Source organism: Lissotriton vulgaris, chromosome 12 (assembly GCF_964263255.1).
Source record: "Lissotriton vulgaris chromosome 12, aLisVul1.2, whole genome shotgun sequence".
In the NCBI taxonomy this organism is placed as follows: domain Eukaryota; kingdom Metazoa; phylum Chordata; class Amphibia; order Caudata; family Salamandridae; genus Lissotriton; species Lissotriton vulgaris.
Window position 1 is genome coordinate 529,661,462 of NC_141700.1, and position 27,076 is coordinate 529,688,537.

Consider the following 27,076-nt stretch of genomic DNA (forward strand, 5'->3'; position numbering starts at 1 on the left):
TTAATCTGCAGGTGGTGGGCATCGGTAGTCATTTTTGGGGCAGTGGGGCTTATTTTTGATCATCAGACTTTGACCCAGAGCAAGACAGCGAAAGTCAGAAAAGGGGGCAGGAAGGATAACAGTGACAAAGGGAGAAACCTGGGTTTTAAAAGAGCCTTCAGGAGTGAGCTACAGAGAGTGAGGTGTGGGATGGTGGAAGAAAGAGGCACAAGGGGACGTCAAAACTAGGCTTCCTTTGTATTCTTCATTGCCGGTTTTTGGCAGTGCAGGCAGAGGTCTTCTTAGGCAAACTGCAAGCCTCTAGCATTTATCTTTTTACAAATTAAGTACTAATTTGATACCTGTTCACTTTGAGTGGATTTAAGGTTGTGCCTGGTTCAGACACAGTCTAGCATACAACTTTTCTTCCAGTATCTCAGCATTAATGCCTCCCTCGCACCATGTCCTTACATACTCTCACTACGGTGAAAGCCTCTGGTAAATTCTAGCATCCTAAAACATGTCCACTGGACCCCTGAACTCTCCCGTACCATCCATCCAGGTGGGCAGAGGCAATGCCCCGTCTCTCTTGTGCAGATGCCCCCACGCTGACAGGGACAACTCTCGGGGCAGCGGATACCTGACCCATCCTCCTTTATCGTGCAGCGGATCTCACAACTGGAAAAGAGAAAAGAAGAGGTAGCCACACACAACCAGTTCTCCAACGAACATTGTAATTTTGAGGTGCTAATTTTTTTTATCCACCTATTTTATTTTTCACAAGATTATTCAGCACAATTAGGATCCCAACAGTTATTTAGTTCAATAATCTATCTTCTAACCTTGATAGGCCAATGAAGACTAAACTTCAATAATAGAACACGGCTTATTTAAATATTTAAATTTTATACAACTTTCCTATAGATTCATGACTCTGTGATCTCAACTTGTAGATTTATTAAAGTGAATTAGTATTGACATCAGAATCGGGAAATTTAGCGTGTGGTTAGAAGCGTGGAAAGTACTATGAGAACTTATGTTGAAGATCTGAATATGAGAAAAGAACTCAACAAAATTTTATTTTTCATGTAGAGATAAGCTATCATTAGAATATTTTATTTCCAGTGTTGATAAATAATGAGGTGTCAAAATTAGCTAATGCTGTGGACCATTGGTGGTGCACTGTTGAATTTCCACATGACCCACAAAATACCTGCAGCATACTCACTATGCCCCGGTGTATCCCTCCTGGCAGAGGCACGCTCCATCGCTAGGGTCGCAAGTAGCTCCATTCTCGCATGCACAGTCCTGCTGGCAGTTGTCTCCGTAGGACCCAGGGTCACATGGCTTCTCACACAAAAGGTCCTTGAAGCCGGGCGGGCACATGCAAGCCCCAGTGACGGGGTCACAGGTGCCCTCGTTCTTGCAGTTGCAGGTGTTATTGCAGTCACGGCCCCATGTGTGGCCTTTACACGCTACAAGATAAACATTATTGTTAAGTTGGTGGCTAATAAACTGGACTTCCCCCTTTAACCCCTTCGCTGCTTCTATCGGCCAACGGCCATCGCGAGCACTACCTCCTTAGTGCTGCGCACGTCTGTTGGCCGACGTGGCCCCGCCCACTTAATGGAACGCCCCGCACCGCGGCGGAATTGCCGCCGCGGTTAAGGCGTTAACGCACAGAGTCATCCCCCACTGAAATTTGCTAGTTCATGATGGGAAAGCCACCACAATAATAGGGAGAGCAGACGGGAGGAACTGGCTTGGCCCTAAGAGCCATAACACAAAAACACAGATGGCCTGGTACTAGCTTTCTCTTCTAAAGAAAGTGAATGTTGGTTTTTCCAGCAAGTATCCTCAGAACAACTGTTCAAGCACTTGTATACTTGTGTCTGGATGTGGTAATGTCCTGCTTCATGGCCTCCCAGACTTCTCCCTGGCACACCTTAAGGGCATCCTACATGCCACAATACGTCTCATTCAGGGCCTGAAGAAACATGACCACATCACCCCCATCCTAATGGCATTCCACCAGCTCCTCTTGCAGGCCCACACCATCTAAGGAAACAACTGTATCATATACAAAGCCATCCGGCCAGCACCAACGCTTGGGGAACATCCTTTACAACGCGGATTTTACTCCTCAAAGCTTTCACAAGGCGTCCGTTACAACGCAAGTCGTAACCACGACTTGCGCTGGAGGGCGCTAGAGGATTAGGAATAGTATATTTACTATTCCAACACCTTCCCTAGTGTCCACGGGGACGGGTGTTAGAATAGTAAATTATACTAGTCACAATCCGCGCCCCCAACGCAAGTCGTGGTAACGACTTGCGTTGTAAGGGACGCGTTGTGAAAGCACGCGTCGTAACGTCGTACATCCCCAACGCTTACCCTGCAGACAAACTTGCAGAGAAACTCACCTTCTCTGCTGGTGAGCGGCACTCTCGCAGATAGGACAACATCGGACTGCAGACTAAGATAAATCAAGGCAGCAGGCCTTTTCTAGCCATGCACCCAAGATCTGGGACAACTCCCCATATCCAGCAGGACTGCCTTAATGCTGCTCTGATTTAAGAAAGGGTTGATAGCACACCTTTTCAAAGAACACAATGCAGTAACAAAAGGCATACTAGCTACCTCTGCTATCAGCAGTTGACTTTATGCTTAGTTTTGACCCTGAACAGCACTCCACTGCTTTTGGGTTGTGTTAGTGTTATAGACATACATACATAACACAAGGAGAGCCATCAGCACATTTAGCATGTAAATCATGCAACAAATGGCATGTTAAAATATGATAAAGACTCTTTAAAAATTAAAAAAAAGTGTATTTCTTTAACATCTGGACACAATTCACTTTAGTACATTAGAGCGTTTCACTGCATTAAGAGGTATTTATTAGAAGTATAGTTTCTAAATATCAACTTAGAAACATTCATACCCCTATCTCCATCGCTCTGACGCTGATGCCATTAGTGAACCAAGAGGAAAGTTAGTTGCCATGTGTACCCTAAATGAGGTCTACCTTGTTAATGGACATAGAGCTACATATAGTCTGTGGCATAAAGCTACATATAGTCTATTAACCTACAACAAGAAAGGTTTTTGCACAGTGCACATCTTGAACTGATAGATTTGAAGGTGCTCTCAAATGCAGTTTTAAAGTAAAACGAGGAAGAGTGAACTAAGCTAATTGCTTCAGATCACACAATTTGATCAAACAGGGACGCCAATGGGATTGATCTCTAGTTTCCAACTTTCACACTTTGCAATTCTGCCACTTGATGGTTAGCTCTTTCTCTCTTACAAGTGGCTAATAGGTTTAATAGGTCTGTACAGAGATATGCCTTCTAAAAGCACACAGGTCTTTCTACCAACCTACGGCAGATATAACATCTTTTCAAAGGACTCTCACCCCCATAAACCCTGTGGCATGCTTTATCATTGAGTCCTCACCCGGTAAGTCTAGTACCTGTAAGGATCCCTTACTATTGCCATCAAAGTTCTCCCTCCAAAAGTCAGCTTGAGCCAGCCGGAGGCATTAGGTTTTCCCATGCGAGGACTCGATGATAAAGCATGCCACAGGATTTATGTGGGTGAGAGTCCTTTAAGAAGATATTAGATATTATCACATATAATGCCACAGGATTTATGTGGGCGAGAGTCCTTTGAGAAGATATTATATCTTGCTACATATACTGCCACATGATTTATGTGGGTGAGAGTCCTTTGAGAAGATATTATATCTTGCTACATATACTGCCACATGATTTATGTGGGTGAGAGTCCTTTGAGAAGATATTATATCTTGACACATATAATGCCACAGGATGTATGTGGGTGAGAGTCCTTTGAGAAGATATTACATCTTGCCACATATACTGCCACAGGATTTATGTGGGTGAGAGTCCTTTGAGAAGATATTATATCTTGCTACATATACTGCCACATGATTTATGTGGGTGAGAGTCCTTTGAGAAGATATTATATCTTGACACATATAATGCCACAGGAGTTATGTGGGCGAGAGTCTTATGAGAAGATATGATCTCTTGCTACACATAATGCCACATGAGTTATGTGGGTGAGAGTCCTTTTAGAAGATATTATATCTTGCCACATATAATGCAGCAGGAGTTATGTGGGCGAGAGTCCTTTGAGAAGATATTATATCTTGCTACATATACTGCCACATGATTTATGTGGGTGAGAGTCCTTTGAGAAGATATTATATCTTGCTACATATACTGCCACATGATTTATGTGGGTGAGAGTCCTTTGAGAAGATATTATATCTTGACACATATAATGCCACAGGATGTATGTGGGTGAGAGTCCTTTGAGAAGATATTACATCTTGCCACATATACTGCCACAGGATTTATGTGGGTGAGAGTCCTTTGAGAAGATATTATATCTTGCTACATATACTGCCACATGATTTATGTGGGTGAGAGTCCTTTGAGAAGATATTATATCTTGACACATATAATGCCACAGGATGTATGTGGGTGAGAGTCCTTTGAGAAGATATTACATCTTGCCACATATACTGCCACAGGATTTATGTGGGTGAGAGTCCTTTGAGAAGATATTATATCTTGCTACATATACTGCCACATGATTTATGTGGGTGAGAGTCCTTTGAGAAGATATTATATCTTGCCACATATAATGCCACAGGAGTTATGTGGGCGAGAGTCTTATGAGAAGATATGATCTCTTGCTACACATAATGCCACATGAGTTATGTGGGTGAGAGTCCTTTTAGAAGATATTATATCTTGCCACATATAATGCCGCAGGAGTTATGTGGGGGAGAGTCCTTGAGAAGATATTATATCTTGCCACATATAATGCTGCAGGAGTTATGTGGGTGAGAGTCCTTTGAGAAGATACTATATCTTGCCACATATAATGCCACAGGATTTGTGTGCGTGAGAGTCCTTTGAGAAGATTTTATATCTTGTCACATATAATGCAACAGGATTTATGTGGGTGAGAATCCTTTGAGAAGATATTATTATCTTGCCACACATTAATGCCATGGGATTTATGTGGGTCAGAGTCCTTTGAGAAGATATTATATCTTGCCACATATAATGCCACATGATTTATGTGGGTGAGAGTCAGTTGAGAAGATATTATATCTTGCCACATATAATGCAACAGGAGTTATGTGGGCGAGAGTCCTATGAGAAGATATTATGAGAAGATATTATCTCTTGCTACATATAATGCTGCATGAGTTATGTGGGTGAGAGTCCTTGAGAAGATATTATATCTTGCCACATATAATGCCGCAGGAGTTATGTGGGTGAGAGACCTTGAGAAGGTATTATATCTTGCCACATATAATGCCACAGGATTTGTGTGGGTGAGAGTCCTTTGAGAAGATATTATATCTTGCCACATATAATGTCACAGGATTTGTGTGGGTGAGAGTCCTTTGAGAAGATATTATATCTTGTCACATATAATGCAATAGGATTTATGTGGGTGAGAGTCCTTTGAGAAGATATTATATCTTGCCACATATAATGCCACAGGATTTATGTGGGTGAGAGTCCTTTGAGAAGATATTATATCTTGCCACATATAATGCAACAGGAGTTATGTGGGCGAGAGTCCTATGAGAAGATATTATGAGAAGAAATTATCTCTTGCTACATATAATGCTGCATGAGTTATGTGGGTGAGAGTCCTTGAGAAGATATTATATCTTGCCACATATAATGCCGCAGGAGTTATGTGGGTGAGAGACCTTGAGAAGGTATTATATCTTGCCACATATAATGCCACAGGATTTGTGTGGGTGAGAGTCCTTTGAGAAGATATTATATCTTGCCACATATAATGCCACAGGATTTGTGTGGGTGAGAGTCCTTTGAGAAGATATTATATCTTGTCACATATAATGCAATAGGATTTATGTGGGTGAGAGTCCTTTGAGAAGATATTATATCTTGCCACATATAATGCCACAGGATTTATGTGGGTGAGAGTCCTTTGAGAAGATATTATATCTTGTCACATATAATGCCACAGGATTTATGTGGGCGAGAGTCCTTTGAGAAGATATTATATCTTGCCACATATACTGCCACAGGATTTATGTGGGTGAGAGTCCTTTGAGAAGATATTATATCTTGCCACATATAATGCCGCAGGAGTTATGTGGGAGAGAGTCCTATGAGAAGATAAGAAGATATTATATCTTGCCACATATAATACAACAGGTATTATGTGGGAGAGAGTCCTATGAGAAGATATTATATATTGTCACATATAATGCAATAGGATTTATGTGGGTGAGAGTCCTTTGAGAAGATATTATATCTTGCCACATATAATGCCACAGGATTTATGTGGGTGAGAGTCCTTTGAGAAGATACTATATCTTGCCACATATAATGCCGCAGGAGTTATGTGGGTGAGAGTCCTTGAGAAGATATTATATCTTGCCACATATAATGCCGCAGGAGTTATGTGGGTGAGAGTCCTTTGAGAAGATATTATATCTTGTCACATATAATGCCACAGGATTTATGTGGGCGAGAGTCCTTTGAGAAGATATTGGATATTGCCACATATAATGCCACAGGATTTGTGTGGGTGAGAGTCCTTTGAGAAGATATTATATCTTGTCACATATAATGCAATAGGATTTTGTGTGGGTGAGAGTCCTTTGAGAAGATATTATATCTTGCCACATATAATGCCACAGGATTTATGTGGGCGAGAGTCCTTTGAGAAGATATTATATCTTGCCACATATACTGCCACAGGATTTATGTGGGTGAGAGTCCTTTGAGAAGATATTATATCTTGCCACATATAATGCCGCAGGAGTTATGTGGGAGAGAGTCCTATGAGAAGATAAGAAGATATTATATCTTGCCACATATAATACAACAGGTATTATGTGGGAGAGAGTCCTATGAGAAGATATTATATCTTGTCACATATAATGCAATAGGATTTATGTGGGTGAGAGTCCTTTGAGAAGATATTATATCTTGCCACATATAATGCCACAGGATTTATGTGGGTGAGAGTCCTTTGAGAAGATATTATATCTTGCCACATATAATGCCGCAGGAGTTATGTGGGTGAGAGTCCTTGAGAAGATATTATATCTTGCCACATATAATGCCGCAGGAGTTATGTGGGTGAGAGTCCTTTGAGAAGATATTATATCTTGCCACATATAATGCCGCAGGAGTTATGTGGGTGAGAGTCCTTGAGAAGATATTATATCTTGCCACATATAATGCCACAGGATTTATGTGGGTGAGAGTCCTTTGAGAAGATATTATATCTTGCCACATATAATGCCGCAGGAGTTATGTGGGTGAGAGTCCTTGAGAAGATATTATATCTTGCCACATATAATGCCGCAGGAGTTATGTGGGTGAGAGTCCTTTGAGAAGATATTATATCTTGTCACATATAATGCCACAGGATTTATGTGGGCGAGAGTCCTTTGAGAAGATATTGGATATTGCCACATATACTGCCACAGGATTTATGTGGGTGAGAGTCCTTTGAGAAGATATTATATCTTGCCACATATAATGCCGCAGGAGTTATGTGGGAGAGAGTCCTATGAGAAGATAAGAAGATATTATATCTTGCCACATATAATACAACAGGTATTATGTGGGAGAGAGTCCTATGAGAAGATAAGAAGATATTATATCTTGCCACATATAATACAACAGGTATTATGTGGGTGAGAGTCCTTTGAGAAGATATTATATCTTGCCACATATAATGCCACAGGATTTGTGTGGGTGAGAGTCCTTTGAGAAGATATTATATCTTGTCACATATAATGCCACAGGATTTATGTGGGTGAGAGTCCTTTGAGAAGATATTATATCTTGTCACATATAATGCCACAGGATTTATGTGGGCGAGAGTCCTTTGAGAAGATATTATATCTTGCCACATATACTGCCACAGGATTTATGTGGGTGAGAGTCCTTTGAGAAGATATTATATCTTGCCACAAATAATGCCGCAGGAGTTATGTGGGAGAGAGTCCTATGAGAAGACAAGAATATATTATATCTTGCCACATATAATACAACAGGTATTATGTGGGAGAGAGTCCTATGAGAAGATATTATATCTTGTCACATATAATGCAATAGGATTTATGTGGGTGAGAGTCCTTTGAGAAGATATTATATCTTGCCACATATAATGCAACAGGAGTTATGTGGGCGAGAGTCCTATGAGAAGATATTATGAGAAGATATTATCTCTTGCTACATATAATGCTGCATGAGTTATGTGGGTGAGAGTCCTTGAGAAGATAATATATCTTGCCACATATAATGCCGCAGGAGTTATGTGGGTGAGAGACCTTGAGAAGGTATTATACCTTGCCACATATAATGCCACAGGATTTGTGTGGGTGAGAGTCCTTTGAGAAGATATTATATCTTGTCACATATAATGCAATAGGATTTATGTGGGTGAGAGTCCTTTGAGAAGATATTATATCTTGCCACATATAATGCCACAGGATTTATGTGGGCGAGAGTCCTTTGAGAAGATATTATATCTTGTCACATATAATGCCACAGGATTTATGTGGGCGAGAGTCCTTTGAGAAGATATTATATCTTGCCACATATACTGCCACAGGATTTATGTGGATGAGAGTCCTTTGAGAAGCTATTATATCTTGCCCCATATAATGCCGCAGGAGTTATGTGGGAGAGAGTCCTATGAGAAGATAAGAAGATATTATATCTTGCCACATATAATACAACAGGTATTATGTGGGAGAGAGTCCTATGAGAAGATATTATATCTTGTCACATATAATGCAATAGGATTTATGTGGGTGAGAGTCCTTTGAGAAGATATTATATCTTGCCACATATAATGCCACAGGATTTATGTGGGTGAGAGTCCTTTGAGAAGATATTATATCTTGCCACATATAATGCCGCAGGAGTTATGTGGGTGAGAGTCCTTGAGAAGATATTATATCTTGCCACATATAATGCCGCAGGAGTTATGTGGGTGAGAGTCCTTTGAGAAGATATTATATCTTGTCACATATAATGCCACAGGATTTATGTGGGCGAGAGTCCTTTGAGAAGATATTGGATATTGCCACACATACTGCCACAGGATTTATGTGGGTGAGAGTCCTTTGAGAAGATATTATATCTTGCCACATATAATGCCGCAGGAGTTATGTGGGAGAGAGTCCTATGAGAAGATAAGAAGATATTATATCTTGCCACATATAATACAACAGGTATTATGTGGGAGAGAGTCCTATGAGAAGATAAGAAGATATTATATCTTGCCACATATAATACAACAGGTATTATGTGGGTGAGAGTCCTTTGAGAAGATATTATATCTTGCCACAAATAATGCCGCAGGAGTTATGTGGGAGAGAGTCCTATGAGAAGACAAGAATATATTATATCTTGCCACATATAATACAACAGGTATTATGTGGGAGAGAGTCCTATGAGAAGATATTATATCTTGTCACATATAATGCAATAGGATTTATGTGGGTGAGAGTCCTTTGAGAAGATATTATATCTTGCCACATATAATGCCACAGGAGTTATGTGGGCGAGAGTCTTATGAGAAGATATGATCTCTTGCTACACATAATGCCACATGAGTTATGTGGGTGAGAGTCCTTTTAGAAGATACTATATCTTGCCACATATAATGCCGCAGGAGTTATGTGGGGGAGAGTCCTTGAGAAGATATTATATCTTGCCACATATAATGCTGCAGGAGTTATGTGGGTGAGAGTCCTTTGAGAAGATACTATATCTTGCCACATATAATGCCACAGGATTTGTGTGCGTGAGAGTCCTTTGAGAAGATTTTGTATCTTGTCACATATAATGCAACAGGATTTATGTGGGTGAGAATCCTTTGAGAAGATATTATTATCTTGCCACACATTAATGCCATGGGGTTTATGTGGGTCAGAGTCCTTTGAGAAGATATTATATCTTGCCACATATAATGCCACATGATTTATGTGGGTGAGAGTCCGTTGTGAAGATATTATATCTTTCCACATATAATGCAACAGGAGTTATGTGGGCGAGAGTCTTATGAGAAGATATTATCTCTTGCTACATATAATGCTGCATGAGTTATGTGGGTGAGAGCCCTTGAGAAGATATTATATCTTGCCACATATAATGCCGCAGGAGTTATGTGGGTGAGAGACCTTGAGAAGGTATTATATCTTGCCACATATAATGCCACAGGATTTGTGTGGGTGAGAGTCCTTTGAGAAGATATTATATCTTGCCACATATAATGCCACAGGATTTGTGTGGGTGAGAGTCCTTTGAGAAGATATTATATCTTGTCACATATAATGCAATAGGATTTATGTGGGTGAGAGTCCTTTGAGAAGATATTATATCTTGCCACATATAATGCCACAGGATTTATGTGGGCGAGAGTCCTTTGAGAAGATATTATATCTTGCCACATATACTGCCACAGGATTTATGTGGGTGAGAGTCCTTTGAGAAGATATTATATCTTGCCACATATAATGCCGCAGGAGTTATGTGGGAGAGAGTCCTATGAGAAGATAAGAAGATATTATATCTTGCCACATATAATACAACAGGTATTATGTGGGAGAGAGTCCTATGAGAAGATATTATATCTTGTCACATATAATGCAATAGGATTTATGTGGGTGAGAGTCCTTTGAGAAGATATTATATCTTGCCACATATAATGCCACAGGATTTATGTGGGTGAGAGTCCTTTGAGAAGATATTATATCTTGCCACATATAATGCCGCAGGAGTTATGTGGGTGAGAGTCCTTGAGAAGATATTATATCTTGCCACATATAATGCCGCAGGAGTTATGTGGGTGAGAGTCCTTTGAGAAGATATTATATCTTGCCACATATAATGCCGCAGGAGTTATGTGGGTGAGAGTCCTTGAGAAGATATTATATCTTGCCACATATAATGCCACAGGATTTATGTGGGTGAGAGTCCTTTGAGAAGATATTATATCTTGCCACATATAATGCCGCAGGAGTTATGTGGGTGAGAGTCCTTGAGAAGATATTATATCTTGCCACATATAATGCCGCAGGAGTTATGTGGGTGAGAGTCCTTTGAGAAGATATTATATCTTGTCACATATAATGCCACAGGATTTATGTGGGCGAGAGTCCTTTGAGAAGATATTGGATATTGCCACATATACTGCCACAGGATTTATGTGGGTGAGAGTCCTTTGAGAAGATATTATATCTTGCCACATATAATGCCGCAGGAGTTATGTGGGAGAGAGTCCTATGAGAAGATAAGAAGATATTATATCTTGCCACATATAATACAACAGGTATTATGTGGGAGAGAGTCCTATGAGAAGATAAGAAGATATTATATCTTGCCACATATAATACAACAGGTATTATGTGGGTGAGAGTCCTTTGAGAAGATATTATATCTTGCCACAAATAATGCCGCAGGAGTTATGTGGGAGAGAGTTCTATGAGAAGACAAGAATATATTATATCTTGCCACATATAATACAACAGGTATTATGTGGGAGAGAGTCCTATGAGAAGATAAGAAGATATTATATCTTGCCACATATAATACAACAGGTATTATGTGGGTGAGAGTCCTTTGAGAAGATATTATATCTTGCCACATATAATGCCGCAGGAGTTATGTGGGAGAGAGTCCTATGAGAAGATAAGAAGATATTATATCTTGCCACATATAATACAACAGGTATTATGTGGGAGAGAGTCCTATGAGAAGATAAGAAGATATTATATCTTGCCACATATAATACAACAGGTATTATGTGGGTGAGAGTCCTTTGAGAAGATATTATATCTTGCCACAAATAATGCCGCAGGAGTTATGTGGGAGAGAGTCCTATGAGAAGACAAGAATATATTATATCTTGCCACATATAATACAACAGGTATTATGTGGGAGAGAGTCCTATGAGAAGATATTATATCTTGTCACATATAATGCAATAGGATTTATGTGGGTGAGAGTCCTTTGAGAAGATATTATATCTTGCCACATATAATGCCACAGGAGTTATGTGGGCGAGAGTCTTATGAGAAGATATGATCTCTTGCTACACATAATGCCACATGAGTTATGTGGGTGAGAGTCCTTTTAGAAGATACTATATCTTGCCACATATAATGCCGCAGGAGTTATGTGGGGGAGAGTCCTTGAGAAGATATTATATCTTGCCACATATAATGCTGCAGGAGTTATGTGGGTGAGAGTCCTTTGAGAAGATACTATATCTTGCCACATATAATGCCACAGGATTTGTGTGCGTGAGAGTCCTTTGAGAAGATTTTGTATCTTGTCACATATAATGCAACAGGATTTATGTGGGTGAGAATCCTTTGAGAAGATATTATTATCTTGCCACACATTAATGCCATGGGGTTTATGTGGGTCAGAGTCCTTTGAGAAGATATTATATCTTGCCACATATAATGCCACATGATTTATGTGGGTGAGAGTCCGTTGTGAAGATATTATATCTTTCCACATATAATGCAACAGGAGTTATGTGGGCGAGAGTCTTATGAGAAGATATTATCTCTTGCTACATATAATGCTGCATGAGTTATGTGGGTGAGAGCCCTTGAGAAGATATTATATCTTGCCACATATAATGCCGCAGGAGTTATGTGGGTGAGAGACCTTGAGAAGGTATTATATCTTGCCACATATAATGCCACAGGATTTGTGTGGGTGAGAGTCCTTTGAGAAGATATTATATCTTGCCACATATAATGCCACAGGATTTGTGTGGGTGAGAGTCCTTTGAGAAGATATTATATCTTGTCACATATAATGCAATAGGATTTATGTGGGTGAGAGTCCTTTGAGAAGATATTATATCTTGCCACATATAATGCCACAGGATTTATGTGGGCGAGAGTCCTTTGAGAAGATATTATATCTTGCCACATATACTGCCACAGGATTTATGTGGGTGAGAGTCCTTTGAGAAGATATTATATCTTGCCACATATAATGCCGCAGGAGTTATGTGGGAGAGAGTCCTATGAGAAGATAAGAAGATATTATATCTTGCCACATATAATACAACAGGTATTATGTGGGAGAGAGTCCTATGAGAAGATATTATATCTTGTCACATATAATGCAATAGGATTTATGTGGGTGAGAGTCCTTTGAGAAGATATTATATCTTGCCACATATAATGCCACAGGATTTATGTGGGTGAGAGTCCTTTGAGAAGATATTATATCTTGCCACATATAATGCCGCAGGAGTTATGTGGGTGAGAGTCCTTGAGAAGATATTATATCTTGCCACATATAATGCCGCAGGAGTTATGTGGGTGAGAGTCCTTTGAGAAGATATTATATCTTGCCACATATAATGCCGCAGGAGTTATGTGGGTGAGAGTCCTTGAGAAGATATTACATCTTGCCACATATAATGCCACAGGATTTATGTGGGTGAGAGTCCTTTGAGAAGATATTATATCTTGCCACATATAATGCCGCAGGAGTTATGTGGGTGAGAGTCCTTGAGAAGATATTATATCTTGCCACATATAATGCCGCAGGAGTTATGTGGGTGAGAGTCCTTTGAGAAGATATTATATCTTGTCACATATAATGCCACAGGATTTATGTGGGCGAGAGTCCTTTGAGAAGATATTGGATATTGCCACATATACTGCCACAGGATTTATGTGGGTGAGAGTCCTTTGAGAAGATATTATTTCTTGCCACATATAATGCCGCAGGAGTTATGTGGGAGAGAGTCCTATGAGAAGATAAGAAGATATTATATCTTGCCACATATAATACAACAGGTATTATGTGGGAGAGAGTCCTATGAGAAGATAAGAAGATATTATATCTTGCCACATATAATACAACAGGTATTATGTGGGTGAGAGTCCTTTGAGAAGATATTATATCTTGCCACAAATAATGCCGCAGGAGTTATGTGGGAGAGAGTTCTATGAGAAGACAAGAATATATTATATCTTGCCACATATAATACAACAGGTATTATGTGGGAGAGAGTCCTATGAGAAGATAAGAAGATATTATATCTTGCCACATATAATACAACAGGTATTATGTCGGTGAGAGTCCTTTGAGAAGATATTATATCTTGCCACATATAATGCCGCAGGAGTTATGTGGGAGAGAGTCCTATGAGAAGATAAGAAGATATTATATCTTGCCATATATAATACAACAGGTATTATATGGGAGAGAGTCCTATGAGAAGATAAGAAGATATTATATCTTGCCACATATAATACAACAGGTATTATGTGGGTGATAGTCCTTTGAGAAGATGTTATATCTTGCTACATATAATGCCACAGGAGATATGATAGCAGAAGCAATGCTTCTCTGAAGACACCTGCCCATGCCTATCACCACACAAAATAATAAAGCATGGAAAACTATCTAAAAATAAAATATAAAATGGGATACTATTTTCTTTAACAATACTTCCAGGAAGGTAACATTACAAAGCCGTCACATTATGTGCAAAACTGAGTTAAAGGTTTAAAGCTCAAATTTGCAGTGATTTGCGGGTCATGTAGTCCTAACTTTACACGGTCAACTCAGCTTTCAATTCTTCATAGGCTGGTAAACTGAGTAACACGTAGGTGGGTTGAAGGAACAAAGCTATTTTATTTACTGCTCAAAGTACTACATAAAACACATTTTAGATCAAATATATTTAGCTAAGAGTTTCACATTAGTAGTAGATAAAATGAATTCGTATTGCTCTAATTTTTGTAAGCCATTATAAAAACAATCATGGATTGTTGAGAAGTTTTGCAATGTATTAATGGACAGATTGTCTAATCTGCCTTTAATAGAAGCTAGGCATGCCTTTACAAACCAACAAGTGTCGTAGGGTTGTGTGTTTGTACGTGTCAGTAGTTGGTAAGATGTAGATAACTGACACAGGGGTGCCTTGAACTTGCTATATAGCTCAGTGGGTTAAACAAAGGCAGCGGAGACGTGTGTGCTGCCTACAGGTCAGAGTGTAGAAATGTGGTGGCAGTGACTCAGGTTCTCATCCTCCTCAGGTTAATAAATAACATTCAATTAAAATGCACCTGACATAGGGATCTATGTGATATGTCGTGTGTTACAGAATTCAACGACTCCGTTCCTTAGCTAACTTTCTACACATCTCAGCTAGCCTCACTCGCTGTGTACGTCAATCACCGAGGAGGCTGCCAGGAGTGGTGCTCTGGTGGGCGGGTCCTCTGCTTGCAAAGGGCAACAGTGAGGCGGCACGCTCATGACATGTAATATTGCTCATGAATTATAAATACATTGCTTTATGTGTCCACGAAGCAGTTTAGATGACACTTTTTAAGAGCAGTCCTGGGTTGGGATATATCCTCTGGGACATGAGGTTATCAAGTGACCTTACCTATAGGCTACTAAGGGGAATCGACGTCTTTAACACTCTTTCCCTTTGCCCAGGGCCTAAAGAGCTGACAAAACTGGCGCAGTTACATATGGCCTCTCACCAGCAATGACGCTTTAGTTAGTTATGCTGCGACATCGGCCTGGCTAAAACTGTTGCTCTCAGGGGAGCCTGCAGCGTGTGGGAACCGAAGCCCTCGGGGCCACCCATCCAATCAGAGACGAGGGCAGGAAGTGCGTGACTCTCATCGCTGGTACCTTAAGTCACAGCCTGGGACTGGACAGGCCCCGGCCATATATGGGTTATGGGGTCTGCCTGGGCCGCCATGTGTCCATGCAATCAGGGCCGGCGCTAGGCATGTGCAGTGTGGGCAGCCGCCCAGGGCCTCGCGCTCGGCAAAACACAGGGGGCCTACACAGGGGGCCTCGCGCCCCCGTGAAAAGTCACACGTTCACAGCTCAATACAGGGCCCCCTGCCTCACCTGATCACATTACAGGTGGGGGAAGGAGCAAACAGAATGGGGGGCGGCACAACAGCTGGGCCAGCAATTATGGTGGTTCACAATGTCAGGGGCGGGGCAGCGCCTCGGTTAAGTACCAGCCATTCTAGGCTCTGTTTCTGCATTTTGTTTACAGGCAACGGAGGCCCCCTTTGTTTCTTTCGAGCGCCAGCCGGACACAGGTAAGAGGAGGGGGGTGAGGGGAGGAGGGAGCAGCCAGATCAACTGGCTTTCGTTATACTTCGAATCTTGGTAGGGCAGTGTCTTAATTGAGCAGAATGTTTGAGACCAGAGGGTGGGGCATCTTGTCGTGTTAAGCAAAGGTGGACAGGGGCTGGGCTACCTTGGCGGGGAATAGCAGACAGCACAGGACTGGGACAGAATATAGGCTCTGGAACCAAAATAAAAGAGACCCCATTAGCTTATTAGATAGCTGAAAGTGTGACTCGTTGCACATCGGAGCAGTTTTGAACTTGTAAATCCAAGTTGTGATGGAGTTTTGCACTGTATGGGAGACTGCACGCATTTGTGCTTGTTGCAGGCAATGTTTGAGTACTGGGGAAATTAACAGTAAAATTCCTCCAGACCTTAAAACTGACCCCAAACACCAAAATAACTGGTCCGCTTACTGACCTGTTACACTAGCCCTTCTGGCACTGCTAGATTGCCCTGGTGGCCAGTCCGACTCTGGCAGCAGCTGTCGCATGTGCCGACGATATTCGGGATTCTTCAGGGAAGCACAGGGCCTAGGTGCCTCGGTGAAGTAGAGATAGCGACAGGCAGCCCCCCTGTCTCCCGTCAAAGTAGCTGCTCATGCACACAGACTGGGGTCAGGGGCAGAAGGTAATACAAACCTATAGGGCCCCTGCAGAGTGTGTTAAGGGGCCAGAGTCTTGCATATCTCATATTTATTCATTAGGCTTGGGCAGGGAAGGGGTCCTGAAGGGTTGGGGCCCGCGTTAGGTCCCCTTATCAGAGGCGTGGGGGCACACCTGTACAGTTCAAACGTTTCACCCACAATAGAATGGATTCCGACCGGGAAAGAAACAGGGGTATTTACATGGCACCCTCCAGCGCTGTATCCTGAATGGATAAAATGATTTCATTTATTTTGTGGTCAGCTTTTTGGAGGGCTTGACGGCGCTCATTCGTATATTACTCTGATGCGAGTGACTTGTTACAAATAAACCTCTGGGTTCGGAGAATTTTTGTTCGAGTTTATGTGGTCGTGCATTCCAATAATCCCTCTTCAGAACGGCAAGTACTGATTTTCACTCCCATTTGCTCATTTTTTTCTTATAAAAGTCAATTCTACACAACGCGATTCCGTTGCGCATTAGAATCTGTTACCCTTCAATAACCCTCATTTTCACTCCTTTTTATATTTAACGCTTAAAGACGTATTTGAGAGTTTGAGTTTGGGGGGCACGTAGAGACGGTCTGAGGAATAGGTTAAATATGCTTGGTATGTTGCATCCCAATTTGAGGAAAAAAAAATAGGCAATTTTGGGTACGAAATGGTGTTACAAATTTTCTTTTGTTTATAAGATAATAAAAGCTCAACCAAGCAATTTATATCAGCTAATGCTGTTACTCAGTCCAAATAAACTATTCTTGTTCATTTTCAGAGGTTTAAATGGCTGATGTGGTCCTGCTGGCATTCAGATGAGTAGTGTGTAGTTACAAACAGATCACTGTAACAAGTGTTTTATGGCGGTGGGCTTTCTAACTTGTATCGGAACTTGTGACCAAAAGTTTACACACAGATCTCTGCAGCAGGTACACAAACCAGGCTAGTTACCCTACAGGGGTTGTACCTGTAACCTGTATTATGCGTGGTAGAGCAAAACACACAAGATGATGGACGGAATGTTGCACAATGGCAAAACATTCACCCAGTCACAGATCTGGGTATAATCCATCGTTGTTTTGCTCACCAAGCCACCCCAGTTTAAACATGGCCATATGCAAATCAGTCTTGACCCTGTGCCTCATGGGAACAGTCCAGCCCGAACTGCCAAGCCATGTCTTCCCTGGACCGGAATCAAGCATCCTAGGACCGGTTTCTGGCTATCAGCCGTCTTCAGCCAGGATAGCTTGACTCCAGTGGCTTAGTGAGCATGAGACCCACGTCTGGGCATACCCTTCCCACATAAGGTGAACAGCAAAACACACAAGATCATGGACGGAATGTTGCACAATGGCAAAACATTCACCCCCAGTCACAGATCTGGGTTTAATCCATCGTTATTTTGCTCACCAAGCCACCCCAGTTCAAACATGGCCATATGCAAATCAGTCTTGACCCTGTGCCTCAACTACTCATTGAAGGAGCTGGTAAGTGTTACACTTGTGTTGTTGCCTTGTAATATTTCTTTGTTTGTTATGAATGAATAACAATAATGATAACCTGTTATATGTATATGTTTGTATTCGGATGGAGGCGAAAAGGCCAGATTCGACCAGTGACCTCCAGATGCGTACAGGACACGAAATGAAGGTGGCAATTTCTTTCTTTTTTCCCATTCCTACCCCTACCCCAATTTTCCCCAAGTTAGACAACACCATAATGTTCCAAATATAAACAACAATGGTATAAATATAAACGACAAAGAGCCAACTTCAAATTACTGTGTATCACACACAAGGTACTTTACAATACAGGCCCTACCATTCTACACAATAAAGTCAAATTCCATAGACAATCGAGGAACCTTCGATCCAGAACTTCAGGATGAGCAAACACTACCCACGTGAAGACTGTCAGGATGGGAGAGCGGGCTTTCTCTCACCTAGCTGCAACCAAGTGGAAGGAACTACCTCCCAATCTCAGACTGACAGAATGTCTCTTATCATTTAGGAAACAATTAAAGACACTACTCTTCCCTAAACCAGAATAATCAGTAATCAATGCGGTTACCGTACCCCTCAGCACCAAACCTCAGCGCCGTGATATCCTACCTAGGATGATTGTTAGCGCTTTATAAATAAATTAAATACAAATACAAATAAATACAAATGGTGCTGTCTATTTGGGGAGTTTGAGGATTGTCATCAGAATCCTGCCATTCTGCCTCTACCACTTCCTACAGTTCTAACACCAAATTAAAAACAGTGATTTGAAAACCCCTTGAATCTGCAGCATACTTCTACTTTAAACACACCCAGATACATGACCTTTCCTGAATGAATCAATATCAGGGAGCCACTCAACTGGAATAATCTAGAAAGTTGGAGTTACTCTATTTGTGTTTCACTGGAATTGTGTTTTTATGTGTTCATTCTCTCAACGTTGTTTGATTGCAATATTTCATTTTATCTACTTTTTATAATAAATTGATATTTGCTCACCTGTTTTCAACCCCCTCTACTTTTTGTCAATGTTACTGATATCCACATTAGTTAGCTTCCGTGATGCCAAATAAGATCAATAGTACTGCATTGTCGCTTTCTGTGATGTCACTTCTTGTGACGCAATATGCAATTAGGGGGGCCTCGCATCTTCCCTTTCGCCCGGGGCCTCAGAAGGCCTAGGACCGGCCCTGCATGCAATACATGTTGTGAATTCTTTCTAGGCATCTCTTGATAGGGTGACATGGGGCTGGCCTGCCAGGGCGCCTGTTCTGCAGGTCATGATAATAATACGCGTAATTCGCTGACAACGTTCCCACGGCCCGCAGTGCGTTTGCTTCTTTGAAAAGATGTCAACATGCCTCGGGAGCTGTCCTCGCTCTGTGAGTCGCGCGCTTCGTCCAAGCTACTCTCTCTCTCACTTTCACTCTCTCTTTGTCTTCGTCTGCGTTGTTTATTTATCTATCTCCATTTGTGTAGCACACCAACACTCAAGTATCAGTCTCTAGGCGCTGAATGGAGTGTGCAAGCCACTGAGAGATACTAGTTAGAACCAGAGCTAACCAGCCAGGTCTTGATTCAGTTCCTGAGTCTCAGGAAGCTGTGTTCTTGGATATATGATGATACAACGCATGTTATTACAACGCATGCTTTTACATCGCATTTTTTACAACCCAAAAACTTTTACAACGCATGTATTTACAACGCATGTTTTTACAACGCAGGTACCTTTACAACGCATACCATTACAACGTAAGTATTGGTAAATATATATTAATTTTATAATCGTAAATTAATTGTAAAAAATATAATTTAATGTAATTTAATTTAAATTTAATTTTAATTATTTTTTACCCTGTACCCCTGTACCCCAAAAACCCAAAACTGACCCTGAACCCCAAAAATACCCCTTTACCCAAAAACCCAAAACTGACCCTGAACCCCAAAAATACCCCTTTACCCAAAACCCCAAAACTGACCCTGAACCCCAAAAATACCCCTTTACCCAAAAACTAAAAACTGACCCTGAACCCCAAAAATACCCCTTTACCCAAAAACTAAAAACTGACCCTGAACCCTAAAAATACCCCTTTACCCAAAAACTAAAAACTGACCCTGAACCCCAAAAATACCCCTTTACCCAAAAACTAAAAACTGACCCTGAACCCCAAAAATACCCCTTTACCCAAAAACTAAAAACTGACCCTGAACCCCAAAAATACCCCTTTACCCAAAAACTAAAAACTGACCCTGAACCCCAAAAATACCCCTTTACCCAATAACTAAAAACTGACCCTGAACCCCAAAAATACCCCTTTACCCAAAAACCCAAAACTGACCCTGAACCCTAAAAATACCCCTTTACCCCTTTACCCCAAACATATAACATTTAAAATATAATTATATACTTACCAATACTTACGTTGTAATGGTATGCGTTGTAAAGGTACCTGCGTTGTAAAAACATGCGTTGTAAATACATGCGTTGTTAAAGTTTTTGCGTTGTAAAAGTTCCGTTGTAATGGTATGTCGTTGTAAAAGTTGCGTTGTAAGTGATGTTTCCCGTGTTCTTAGGCAAAGACAAGAGAGCATGTTCCAGAGTTTAGGGCTAGATATGACGGAATTTGTGCCTCCCCATTTCTTCATATCTGTACGTAGACACTTCAAATTGGGGCTTGTTCATAGATCCCAGAGTGCGGGCTGGGGTGCACTTGTGCAATGTCTTGTCTACAAAATGGAGCATCTTGCATAGCAGCATTCGTGAAGTATGCAAGCTGATTTAAACTGGATGCACTAGGAAATGGCGGCCTGGTGAATCAGCTGTCAGTAAGGGGGGTCGATTCAGGCGTTTTCAGGTCAATAATAATCTTTTGAATGAGTTGAAGTCAAATAATGTTTGTATTTCTGAATCAGAGATAAACTGAGTTACCATAACCAAGCTTAGCTTAATGAATGCATGGGCGACCCTCATTTTATAAGTGAAGGAGAGACATGGTAATATTTGTTTTCGCATTCTCAGTTGATGTAAGCAAGATGAAGACACTAGAGTGATTTGAGTGTCCATGTGAATATGGGAGTCCAAAATATTACCTACATTTACACTGGTATATTAGAAGCAGGGCTCTTACCCATGGAACCAGTTCCCAGTGATTGATACATTACATTTTTATATTCTATTGAAGACTGGGAGAATTGCTGTTTTCAACGGATTAGATTTTAGGTATTTTATTTGTCATCCAGTCTAAGGTCTATCTTTTCCAACATTCGATTTTTTCATTGGCTAGAAAGCAACTTATTTATTTAAAAAAACGTGCTTTGAGAGATTAGGGAAGGGAGTCTTTACGAAGCGGTTTCCCTTACCGCAAAACACCACGCTGCCTCTATGACCGTGGGCTGGGAGGGAGGGGGGAGGGGGGGGGCAGACTTTGTCCCCCAGCCTTCTTTTCGCCTAGGAGGTGCGGACCTTACATGGACTTTGTACAACGCGCTATAAAGGCACCGCCAGCTTCCCGCAGTGTGGGACGCACGTGAGATGCGCTCAGGCCTGTGCCCGAATGAAGACTGGGCCAAGAGAGGGCTCGTCTGCGCTCATCCATGGCTGGATGAGGCTGGGCCCACGCTATTTGGAGCCTGTTAACAACAGTTTGTATAGAGACCAGTGCAGGTGAGTATCTTTTCCATTTAAGTCATGGGTAAACCTAAAACTGTTGGGACAGTTACTACTCTTCGTACAAGGATGGCCATAGATAGTGTGCTTGAGAGGGCCATGGGGGTCATCTCTAATGAGATCGTGCTTACTGAACGGAGATTATCCCTGGAGCATCGCTCACTGCTGGATGAAACAAGAGACTGCCTTAATTTGAATTGTAGCGCTCCAGGGACACCAGAAATGGGGGCCATGCCCCATATGAATGCCCCAGCTAGTGACTGTGACATGTTGGCTGGTAATGTGGAAACTGGCCCAGAGCTGCTGAGTCCCCCATTAATCAGTTCTATCAAGGCCCTGATGCTAAGAGGAAAAGACCCACAGGAAAGAACCCGGCGGTTAAATGGAAACAAACTTTCCAGCAACAAGGCCAGCTTTCACCCTGGATCCAATCACAATCTCGGCTAACTCAGATGCGTGACGCTATGACCCCAGATTCTCCGGGCCGTGTAGACCTTTGCAAAATGTTTTGCACTGTCTTAGAGGAGAAACTGAAACCTATCTCAGATCAACTTGATCACATTGAGAGTCACATTATAGATTTATTCAAACAGCAAACTTTTGATATTAGCAGGGGTAGCTGGCCAGCAACATTCCTCGCTGTCCAGGGGACAGTAGCTCACAGGTAGCAGGCAAGAGATCTGAAACAACTCAGAATGATCCCAACAGATCTCCAACAGCTGGAATAGCAGGGAAATTGTGGGTGGTATTTGTCAAACTGGCACAATGGGCAATGGCAAAGTGAATACATTCAGAATACAGACAGAAGAGCAAAATGTAATGTGTAGAGGTGCCACCAGGTCTGATTAAATCAGTTATGAAGTCTACCACCACCAGCTTGACCATATGTTCTGGCTCTAGCAGGTGTTCCCCCCCTTAGAGTGGTCAACCAGAAAGACAGGAGTAGCATCACAATAGAACTGTTTACTGGCTTGGCAAACATAATGTTTCAATCCAAGAGGACTAAATAAGATCATAATGGTGCAGAGGGTTGGGTGGGTGGAATGGTCAAACAAAAACATTGATGGGGACTGTATTGTGATGAATTTTTGGAATCCATCATGTGTAGAAACATATTGAGGATGAAGGAGGATAGCCACTTTGCTGTGTCCAGGATTACCCACTCCCGTTAGCATATCTTTACAGACCAACGCCAGTTCCTCCCCATTTATCTGACCTCCCAAATTATAGGTCCCCACTGGCATGTTCAACTAGGTTTACAGGCTTGAGTGACCTAGCTGATATAGAATGACCAGGAGGCAAAACGTTTGTCCACATGGAAACAGTATTTTATACCCTAGTGTCCCGGCTTAGATCCCGTGTCCCTTCTCCCTCTGGCGTAACCTCCGACCTACGAGCTGCCTTGTTGAGAATACTAAGTTGGAATGTGGCAGGGCTTCACACCAAGATCTGCCTAACTGAATGGCAATCCTTTATAAGGTGTTAAGACATTGTTATGCTCCAGGAAGCCTGGGACACTCAGCCTCTAGAGATTGATGGTTTCCAGTGCTATAATGTGCTGGCGACGCCCTCACGATCTGGTCATGCTTCGGGAGGCTTAGCTGTCTGGGTAAATATAGTCACCAGTAGTTGAGTCAGAGCAATGGTGAACTATAATAATAGGTTACGGATCACGAGGGACCTGAGTCTGTATTTAGTCATTTTTTATAATAATGGTTTTAATAATGTCCCAAATACTAAATTTCCATCTTTATTTGACTATATCAATCTGTTTTTAAACAGAGTTACCAATTAGGGACATACAGCCCATCTCTGTTTGGTGGGAGAATTTAACATGAGACTTTTTCTGCAACTCAATTTACCCCGTGATGACACCTGGCCTTCTGTGAGCATAGACCCTAAAAGCCAGGAGCTGATGACTTATCTTGGTTCTCTCAACTTATTGTAATTGATTCTACCCTGCCTACTTATAGGGGCAGAGGTAGTCCCTTAACAATAGATTACATTTTTATCACGAGCAACCTGAAAGATATATTTTGATATGGAACAGTAATTTCTTCAAATTTTGGGGCTCATAACCCAAATCGAAGTAGCCCTTTTAACAGCACCAAAAGCAAAATTCTGAGTGGATAGTGGGGCTAGCCATCTCCAGTCGTATACAGACAATCTTGGATTGGCATGGAGGCTTCGAGACAAAGCCCAATTTTGGAAATCAATAATTAAGTAAAAGGTAGGGCTGGTAGGGGCCTGTCTAGTGGAAGAGGATGTCAAACATCAGGTGGTTGGAGCTTTTCATAACATTTATATAAATATTTTTTTAAACCTTTTAAAACCATTCTGACCCATACACAACACCCCAAGGTGACTTAGTCTGTTGCAAACCGCTCACTGCATAGGGCTCTTGCTGCAAAACCCGGGGTCCCCCTCAGTGTAGCTACTCTACGCAAGCAATACAAAGAGGTCACCTCAAAATGCTGGAGGGAAGTAATAGTGCAGCAATGGGACTCACTATTATGGGCAGCATTTATGAAGGACAGCAAACCCTTCTGGTCTGCTGTCTCGGATGTGAGAAGAATAAACAAATCATTGAATCCAATTAGTCGCCACATTGCTAGCGAAACCTGGGAGGCCCATTTTTCAAACATATATGTTGTTACACACTCAGCTACTGATTTTGACTGGATATTAACAACCAGCCAGGCATCTAGGTAATGTTGTGCGAAGTTGAGGTCACCATTATTCAAAGTGTCAGCGGCAAGGTTCCTGGTCCTGACAGTGTACTAATCGACCTGATAAAATGTAGCACTGAGTTCTGGGCCCCATTACTAATTCATGTTTTTAATAATCTTGCCCACTCCCTGGTACCCAATTCTTGGACAACATCTGCTGTGCTCATATTTAGAACAAGCATTTACAATGCAACGGTTTCGCTCTTGGAAAAGTTTGAGCTATTGGCATTGTGAATGACCAACTTTTTATATATGTGTTGGCTTTGAAAACAGATAAATAAATGGCATTGTCATTTACAATGGCAATAGCTTAATCTCTCGCAAATGCGATTTGTATTGCAACTATTTCAGTTAGCATTTTGCACTACGATAAAAACTGGCTTGTGCATTTACTCCTGCAGAAGTCATTAAAACCACAAATGAAAAATAGCTCTCGTGTGCCAAAGCTCCCTAGGCTGGCCTGGTCTGACTCGAGGCCGGGCCTGTCTCGGTCTGTTTACCTTTCTGCTCAGCGAGTGTTCGGAGCCGCATACAGTGCGCTGTGTGCTCCTCTGGTGACCTCATCACTGCGGGCCACCGAATGATGTCATGAGTGATGCAAAAAATCTCGGCCAGGCCCTGGCCACTTACACGCCGTGAGGGTCAAATGTGGAAGAGGCCGATTCTGGTGAGGTCCGTGGAGGCAGCAAAAGGGGTGATCGTGGATCCACTAAAAGCTACACAGGCTGCTTAGAGAGGCTTTCTTCTGAAGCGTATGGGGGCAGAGAAGAAAGTGGCATGGAGAGCTTCAAGAGAGGGAGGGCGCAGGGAGGTGCAGAGAAAGCGATAAGGATGGATGGATGGATGGATGGATGGATGGATGTTGTGCGAGGAGACAAAGGGAACAGGTTGTTTTTTTCCTGGGCTACTTTTGGTTCCCCAGACTCCCGCAGATGGAGGCTGCTGAAAATGTTATCCATTCAAGGTTAATGGATGCTGCAACGAGGGTGACAAGTGCTTAAGTCTGTGTAAGTTACTATAATTCCATGAGGTGCGTAGTAAAACTGATAAATTCAGCTTATGCAAACAATTAGGAGTGTTACACATCATGTTGGTGGTGATATATTTTAACTTATGTTTTTGTATTGTAGACACCTCTTATGAAGGGAAGTATCCCGAAATGCATTGGGTTCTTTTAAATAAAGATGTGACATGTGGAAACGGATTTTGTTCCTGTGTTTTGTCAAGAACTTTGCATAAGAATGGGAATTACTAAAATAAATTGACTACATTTAAATGGAAAACGGGAAAAGTTTGAAGAGTAAGCAGTGGAACAAGTGAATTAAGCGTATAAATTTCAACTTACTGGATTCATTCAGTGATAAACTTGGCTGTGCAGTTTGTACGGGAATCAAATGAGGTTCCTTTGCATTTTCGTTCATACGGTTGCCGCTATTTGGGCAGAGCAAGCTAGCACGCCGCTACAGTTTTGAAACGGCAAGCACGATTACATATTGAGTACACCGGTGTGTATTGCACCACCTTTTACACATATTGAATGGCTTTCTGAGCGCCACCTGCTGGTCAGCGCGTGAAGTGCTGCTGACAGAACACCTGGGGGTTGTCATGGAGAGATAGGAGCATCAATCGTACAACTGTGTCACTAGTTCATCTGGATTAACAATGCTACTGCCTATACTAGTGCAGAGGAGACGAGCACTGCATGTTCAGTGACGCCTCAAAGCCAGAGCTGTAGTACTGCTGAAGTAGCTCCCCAAACCTTCCCTGAAGAGACCAGCTGCGGCTCGGCTCGGGAGGCGGGGATCTGCTGTGGGAGGGGAGGGGAGAGCGGAGGCCGTGTAGAACCCATATTCCCAAACCCTGCGTGTCCAGTGTGATTTCACCACTATGGTGGCATTTCAAGATGGCACGGCACTGAGTCAGCTGCGAGGCCCGAGTCCAGCCAACTCAAGCAGTCGCGTGTCCCCAACAGCAGCGCCGGTGAGAGCAGAGTGGAATACAGAGCATCCAGTATCCGCCTCCTTTGCACTGTCCCAGCAGGTCAAGCGCCAGTCCAGTGCCAAAGCCCAATCCTGCAGCAGCCCACCGAGCAGGTCCCAGCCCCCCCCCCGCCCGAGCAAGGCAGGGGGTCGCGGGAGCAGGTATCGGGCTCTCTCTTCAGGTCAGCGCGGGTTGCTCGCTCCAACGCCGCAGGTATCAGCGGGGGTCCGCAGGTAAGGCCCACCAGCGTTCCCGCAGCAACACATGTCACATCTTATGGCTGCAAGGTATGAGGAGAGATTCCAGGCTTGGCTCTTCCTCTGGGTGCAGTGCGCAGTGGCTCTAGCAGATGTGTGCTGAGGGCAGACTGCCACACAGTTTTA

General features: G+C 42.2%; 1 protein-coding gene across 1 annotated transcript in view; it reads right to left on the minus strand.

Moving 5' to 3' along the window:
• The window catches only part of PEAR1 (platelet endothelial aggregation receptor 1), a 404,365-nt gene that overhangs the window by 156,993 nt on the left and 220,296 nt on the right, over positions 1-27,076 (minus strand). Inside the window, exons 7-8 of the mRNA XM_086945319.1 lie at positions 1,208-1,454; positions 531-657 (exon numbers count right to left, since the gene is read on the minus strand). Of these exons, the coding sequence (XP_086801445.1) occupies positions 531-657; positions 1,208-1,454 (374 nt within the window). The remainder of the gene's footprint in view (positions 1-530; positions 658-1,207; positions 1,455-27,076) is intronic.